At 69.7% G+C, this 7,376-nt stretch overlaps 1 protein-coding gene across 1 annotated transcript; it reads right to left on the bottom strand.

Moving 5' to 3' along the window:
• Positions 1-6,335, bottom strand: FSCN2 (fascin actin-bundling protein 2, retinal). Its single transcript, XM_075904059.2, has 5 exons — positions 4,644-6,335; positions 1,735-1,891; positions 1,224-1,345; positions 812-979; positions 1-317 (listed from the first exon to the last, which is right to left on the bottom strand). Exons 1-5 carry the CDS (start codon positions 5,464-5,466, stop codon positions 112-114), a joined length of 1,476 nt encoding a protein of 491 aa, XP_075760174.1. The 5' UTR covers positions 5,467-6,335; the 3' UTR covers positions 1-111.
• Positions 6,336-7,376: the final 1,041 nt, after the last annotated feature.

Below are 7,376 nucleotides of genomic sequence, written 5' to 3'. Positions count from 1 at the left end.
GCGGCTGCCAGGAGGGGCACACGCCCTCTTGGGCTCCCTGCCCAGCATCGGGGGCGCGTTCAGCGGGGCCAGGCCGGGCCCGAGGGGGCGCTGCACTGGGGGGGCGCGGGGTCAGTACTCCCAGAGCGTGGCGCGGGGCAGGGAGTCGGCGTCGGCGCGCAGGGTGCCAGACGGGTCCCCCCGCAGGTATTTGCCGTTCTTCCCGCGGATGGCAACGCGCCCGCGCGCCCGGAACTCGAAGAAGAAATCCTCGGGCGTCTCGCCGTCGCTGCACACGGCACCGCTGCTGGCCACGTACCAGAACTTGCCGCCGAGGCCTGGGGAGAGAGCAGAGGGGCAGGTGGGCGCAGGGCCCTGCCAGGTCATGTGTCCGCCCCCTGCCCGGCCGCAACTCACCCCAGAGACAGGCCCCCCGCCACCCGGGATACAGGCCCCCCACCAGGCCGGCACTTACCCCGGATATAGGCCCCCCCCCGGGCCGGTACTCACCCTGGATACAGGTCCCCCCCCTGGGCCGGTACTCACCCGGGATACAGGCCCCCTGCCCGGGCCGGCACTCACCCCGGATACAGGCCCCCCACCGGGCCGGCACTCACCCCGGATACAGGCCCCCTGCAGAGCCGGCACTCACCCGGATACAGGCCCCCCGCCGGGCCAGCACTCACCCGGGATACAGGCCCCCCCCCGCCGGGCCGGCACTCACCCGGATAGAGGCCCCCCCCCACCCGGCCGGCACTCACCCCGGATACAGGCCCCCCCCGCCAGGCCGGCACTCACCCCGGATACAGGCCCCTGCCCGGCCGGCACTCACCCCGGATGTGGTAGGCCCCGTCGCTGAAGAGCAGCTGGAAGACGTCGTAGGCGGCGCGGTTGGCATCCAGCAGGTTGGAGCCGCGGTGGCAGCCGACGAAGCCGTGGTCACCCCGCAGCACCAGGATGGGCCGGTTGATCAGCTTGAGGACAAACTCCTCGTCTTCCCCTGGGGAGTGCGGCAGGGCTGTGGGCAGCGGCTCGTGCCACTCACGTGGGCAGCCCCCTCCCGGGGCCTGGGCACTGGCACTCCCGCCTCCCCCTGTAGCCGGGGGACCTTGGCACGAGGCGGGCACTGCTGCCACACGCCCCATCTCGCCCACGGCAGCCCAGCAACCCTGCCCCCCCGGCCCTGCCGGCACCGAGCCCCAGCACTCGGGTCTCCCGCTACCCCCGGCTGAGCCGGGACTTACCAACGGAATCGCTGACCGCGGCCAGCTGCCCGTTCTTCTTGGTGCAGATGTACTTGCCATTGCTGGCCTGGAGGGCCACCCGCCGGCCGCGCCACTCGATGTCGAACATGGTGTTGGCGGTGCTGGGGGGTGAGCGAGACCGGGTCAGAGATGGAGCAGCCTTTGTCCTTCGCGCCCGGCGACTGGCCCACGCCGGTACCAGACAGAGGGTGCCCGCGCCTGCCCCAGCACCCAGAGAGACCCCAGTGGGTTTTCCACCCTGATCACAGCTCCTGGCGCACGCTCTGTCCAGCTGGCACCTCTGTCACCCGGAGCGCTGGCTCCCGGACGTGGCGCCTGGCCGTGGCGCTGGCTGGCGTGGCTCTGCCACCCGGAGCACTGGCTCCTGGCCATGGCGCTGGCTGGCGTGGCTCTGCCACCCGGAGCGCTGGCTCCCAGCTGTGGCGCTGGCTGGCGTGGCTCTGCCGCCCGGCGCGGGGGGCCCAGGGAGCAAGCCGACGGCGATACTCACGTGCTGGTAGCAGTGACCTGGATGCCGCCGTGGGACACCAGGGTCCAGGCGCTGCCCACGTTGGAGTGGAAGACGCACTTCTTGGTCTCTCGATCCATTTGCATCTGGAAGGTCTCATGGATCATCTCCTCATCCTGATTGGCCGAGACGTTGACACCTGCAGGGAAGGAGAAGGCCACGTGGCATAGGGCATTGCTGTGGGTCAGGAGTGGGGGGCACCGGCAGAGCTGGGGGGAGCCCAGGGCTGGGCCAGCAGTGGCTGCTGTAGATCAGGATTCAGAGAGAACAAGGATGTGGCTTCCCCGTTTATCCTGCTGTCCCTCGGGCAGGGCCCCACGTTCCTGGATCTCCCCAGCGTTGTAGGAGCTCGGGCTGAGGGGCAGCTCCCTCCCCAGCGCCCTGCCTGGCACTTGCCCAGCACCCGTGGGGCTAGCCCCTGTCCGGGCAGAGCATGGCATGGCTGGGCGCTCGTGTCACCGAGCCCAGTTCCCGGCCATGCCCCGCTCACCTGCATTCCCACGGGGAGCCGCTGATCCGCCAGACCACGGTGGTCCCCCCCCAGGAAATCCTCCTAGACAATCAGCGCTAATTGGGCTCATTAACCTGATTGCTGTTGTTTCCATCTGCTCAGCGATTCAGATACACAAAGGCCTTATTTATAACTTAGTCCTCAGCATCACCCCTGTGTAAGCCGCTTGGGCCGCATGCAGCCTGCTGTGAGCTCGCTGGCCATGTGGGGCCACGCCGTGAGCTCGCTGGCCGCGTGGGGCCACGCCGTGAGCTCGCTGGCCACGTGGGGCCACGCCGTGAGCTCGCTGGCCGCGTGGGGCCACGCCGTGAGCTCGCTGGCCGCGTGGGGCCACGCCGTGAGCTCGCTGGCCGCGTGGGGCCACGCCGTGAGCTCGCTGGCCGCGTGGGGCCACGCCGTGAGCTCGCTGGCCGCGTGGGGCCACGCCGTGAGCTCGCTGGCCGCGTGGGGCCACGCCGTGAGCTTGCTGGCCGCGTGGGGCCACGCCGTGAGCTCGCCACCCCAAACCCAAGGCAGGGGGCTATTTCACCCTTAATTCTCCCAGCCTCTGCTCGGGCTGGGCCAAGCCTGCCCCACAATGCCCCCTCCCCTAAGCTCCTTTCATGTCTGCCAGGCCGTATATGGGCCCTGAGCCACGGGGAACCAGCCCACGTCCTGGACACAGCTGCTCTGCCCCCTCTCCAAACAGTGGTAACCCCAGCGCCATCTGCTGCCTCCATGGGCCAGGCTGCCCCCAGCTCGGCAGAGGGGCCACGCTCAGGTCCACAGCCCCCCGGCTGAAGTCTGGGGCGCGTCCCGCGGCGCCGCGAGGCTTCACCCCAGTGCACAGCTGGGCCGGGGGACACTCCCTCCGTGGACGCTGTCTGCCGTCGCCATGGCGTTTGGGAAGCGGCTCTCTGGTGAGTTATTGTAGGGTCCCACGCTGGCCTGGGGCCTGTGCGCCCGCGTTTGTTATTGTAGGGTTGCTGCTGGGACGTTTTACAGCCTGCTGGCTTCCTGTCTCCTGGGAGCCAGCTCCCCTGCCGTGCCTGGCCCTGCGCTGCCCTGCCCTGCCCTGCCCCGCCCCGCCCTGCCCCGCCCCGCCCTGCCCCATCTGCCCGGCCCTGCCTCCTTTCCGGCTCTGCTGCGGGAGACCCGGCTGGCTGTGGCCACGCACCCGTCCACAGAGATTTGGGCAGGTGGCCTGCAGCTGGCACTAGCGTGGGTGTAACCCACGTTCCCATGGGGCAGCTGGCAGCCCTGGGCCCCGCTTGCTCCAGCGCCGTACGGGGGCAGCTTTGAAGGGCCGGCCGGGGCTCGGGGGCGCCTGGGCGCGGAGGGGGCTGCTCTGCAGAGCGAAGGGGCTCTGGCTTCGCTGCGGCTCTGCCCTGGAAGGCCTGCAGCCGTCAGGCACCGGCGGGCACAGCAGTGGCAGGAGCCGGGTGCGTTCCCCTGGCAACCACGGTCTGCGCCCGGCCAGGTGTCGCCGGCCCGGCCAGGTGGCCAACAGGGCTGAGGAAAGGCCAGGAGCCGAGGTGGTCAGACCCAGCTAAAATCCAGCCCCCGGGGGCCTGTCCTTGGGACGTGGCCATGGACACAGGGATTCAGGAGGCACGTCCTGCTGCTCTGTGGTGGCCACGTGGCGCGGGTGCCAGGCAGAGGGCTGCTCGTGGCAAGGGAGGTGGCATGGGGAGCCCATATGTCCCCCTCCCCGGGGCAGAATGCAGCCAAGCTGTGTAGCTGGAGAAAGGGCCAGCGTCTGCCCCCCCCCCCAGCTCCAGTCCCCAGGGGTTAACGGGGGACACAGGAACAGACGGGGTCAGACCGACGGTGCAGCCAGCCCAGTGTCCTGTCGGCCGACAGTGGCCAGCGCCAGGTGCCCCAGAGGGAGGGAACAGAACAGGGCATCCTCACGTGATCCCTCCCCCGTCGCCCATTCCCAGACACAGAGGCCAGGGACACTATTCCTAGCCAGCCTGGCTAACAGCCATCCATGGACCTGACCTACATAAATGTATCTAGCTCTTCTCTGAATCCTGTTAAGGTCCCGGCCTTCACACCATCCTCTGGCAGGGAGTTCCACAGGTTGCTGTGTTCTGCGTGATTACTCAGGCCTCAGGGTGGGGAGTGCACCCCCCCCCACCACCACTTGAAATGCCCCTGCGAAAGGGGGAGGAGCTGGAAGAGCTTTGACCAGCCAACCCCGGAGCTGCACGAGCCCAGAGGGCCCCTGGCAGGTCCCTCCAAGCCAGCATCACGACAGACAGGGCAGTGCCCAGGAAGTGGGATCCCTGGTTCCAGCTGCTTGGGGGGCAGGGTGCCCGCCCCTGCCCCACTTCTACAGAGCGTTGGCACAGACTGCTGGCCCCTCTGGCGGGGAGGGCCCGCGGCGGGCGCTTACCTTGCCGGATGGAGACGTAGCGGCCGTTGGACGCCAGGAACACCACTTGCGGGTGGCTCTCCTCCAGGTCAAACAGCTCGTCCTTGCCCGGCTTGGAGCTCCGCCCGGCCTTCAGGGTGCCCGTGGGCCCCATGGGCGCCAGATACTTCCCGTCGCAGTCCTTGAAGGCCAGCTTGCCGGCCTTGAACTCCAGGGTGTAGGCGGTGCACGGGCCCGGCTCCGGCACCAGGGCGCCGTCGTTGCGCAGGTAGCGGCTGTCGCAGGTGCGCAGGCAGTACCGCCGGCTCTGGAAGCTGAGGGTGATGAGCGCGTCCACGCCCCAGGGGATGTTGCTGTCGGTGGCGATCTCGTCCTCCAGGGCGCTCAGGCGGGCGTAGCGCCGCCGGCTGACGCTCAGCAGGCTGGCCTGCGGGTGGGTGGCCAGGTGGACGGTCCACAGCTCGGCCTCGGTGACGGCCTGAGCGAAGCAGGACAGCCGGTCCTCGGCGCCCCCGAAGAAGCGCTTGTGAGGCAGGGACTGCAGCGCCCAGCGCCCGTCCGACTGGGTGAGGATGGCAAAGCGCCCGTCCCTGCCCGGCGCCTCGGCGTCACACGCCACCTTCCCGTCCTTGTCCGCGGCCAGGTACCGGCCCAGGTGGCTTCTCAGGAAGACCACGGAGCTGTCCCCTTCGTCCTGCTCCAGGGTCCAGATCTGCTTCCTCTTCAGGCTGGGCGCCGAGGCGTTGAGCTTGTAGCCGAAGCTCTCGGCCGTCAGGTAGCGGTTCTGGCAGTTGATCAAGCCGAACTGGATCTTCAGCACCTGAGGGAGCCCGTTGGTCGGCATCTTGGCTCGTTCCCAGGTCGAGGTTCTCCCCAGCCCGTCTCAGCGCTCCGGGCGGATCCGGAGTAGAGGGAAGGAACCCGGCGCCTCAGTCCCAGCCGCACGGACGGGCTGCTGCCCCGGTTCCTGCTCCCTCTCCGCCGGGCCCCGCCTCGCTTGCCTTCATCGACTCTGCAGCCCGCGACGCTGGCCCCGTGGGGACGTCTGGTCCCCCCGCCGGCAGCCTCGGGGCCCCCTGCGCGGCCGTGCCGTGCCGGAGGCGGGGTGTCTCAGGTGCTGTGGTTAACGGGGCCCGGTGGGGAGTACGGAGCTCGCCCGGATTTCAACGGGCTGACGCAGGCGAGGGGGTGGCGGCGGGAGACAGTGGCCCAGCTCCCCGGGGCCCACGGGGCAGGCTCGTGGCTGTTCCCCCCGGCCGGCGGCGGGTGCCCAGGTCCCGTGGCTGGCGAGCGCTTCCCCTGGCACCGGGTTCTGCCTCCTTCCTCCCTGCGGCCGCCTCTCAGGTGGAAAACTTGGACCGCAACCTGATCCGCCCCTGCCGGGGCTGCGTAGCCTCCCCGTGGGTGCCCGGCTAGGGTTACGGGCGTCTCTGATTCGGCAGGTCACCTCCAGCCGCTAAGCTCCTTAGCAATTAGCCCGGCCTTTTGATTAGCGTAAACCTTTTATCCCTCTGGCCTCCATCTGTCCTGCTGCTCCACACTCTCCCCCAGCCCAGGCGGCCTGTGGACGGATCCTAGCGCAGCCCCGCGGGGGACAGGGCCCCAAATCGCTCCCCTTGGCTCAGTGCAGCGAGAGCCGGGGCAGGAGTTTGCCGTGGGGCACGGGGCTGCCACCCCCCCTCTGGCCCTGAGACGTGACCCCAGCTGGGCTGTTGGCCCCCTCGGGCAGCCAGATGGCCCCTGGCAGCGGGGGGAGGGGCTCGGAGAGGAGCACCCACGGGGCTGGGCCAGGCGCAGAGGAAAGAGCCGGGGAGAGAGAAGGGGCGGGATGGGGAGGCCGGCAGCAGGGAGGGGGAGGGACGAAGCCAGGCCAGGAGTCCTGTGCTCCGGCCTGGCCCAGGCCTCGGACATCGCTGCCCCGCGCACAAAGGGCCCTGATCCAGGAGGCGCAGCCGGGAAGCCAAGGGACTCAGCCGGGCTGCAGGGCCGGGGCGATCAGCCGTGGCCGGCTGGGGGGGCCGCTGCCTTTGCACCGGCTCCCTTGGCCTGGCTCAACGGCTTCGCTCGCCCGGGCCCGGGCTCTGATTGCTCGGCTGCCGGGCAGCTCAGGTTGCTGCGGGCCCAAGCCGCAGCCATTGTCCCTGAAAATAGGTCCCGGGGATTGGTTGCCTAATAATTTTTTCATGCTGGAGCTCTCGCTTTCTCCGGCGGTTCCGCTTACAGCCGCCCGGGCCCGGCTCCCCCCGGCCTGCAGCCAGGTGCCCGTTACCTGAGCCGCGGGGGAGGCACCGCGGCGCGCAGGCCGGCCGGAAGGGAGGCAGCGCGGTAACGGATCCGCAGCGGGCAGGTTGTGTGTCCGGCCTGGCCCGCTGGGGGCTCGGCTGCACCAGTGTTTCACGGGGGCCCTGACCCGCCCGCCAGAGCCCGCAGCCTCCTCCCCAGCGCGCCCGCCGGCATCCTGCTTCTGTCAGGCCCGGAGAGGCTAGAAGATCCTGGGTCAAATTCAGCACCTGGACTCAGAAGGGGTCACGCCGGGGCGGGCACTTCACCATGCCCGCTGGGCCCCCCTCGAGGCTCGTTAGTGGGTGGAGACGTCTCTGCCGCCTGCCCGCTGGAGGATGGCAGAAGGCGGGTTACCGAGCCCCGGTTTGGGGAGGGATCGGAGCAGGATCCCGCCTCGTAATTCATTCTGGTTGTAGCCAGGCTACAGCAGGATCCAACCTGCCCCTGCAGGGTCTAAGCCGGGGCTCACTT

Source organism: Pelodiscus sinensis, chromosome 20, assembly GCF_052426305.1.
Source record: "Pelodiscus sinensis isolate ZL-2025 chromosome 20, ASM5242630v1, whole genome shotgun sequence".
NCBI lineage: Eukaryota > Metazoa > Chordata > Testudines > Trionychidae > Pelodiscus > Pelodiscus sinensis.
The sequence above is the reverse complement of the archived record's forward strand: the minus strand, read 5'-3'. Positions and strand labels throughout refer to the sequence as shown.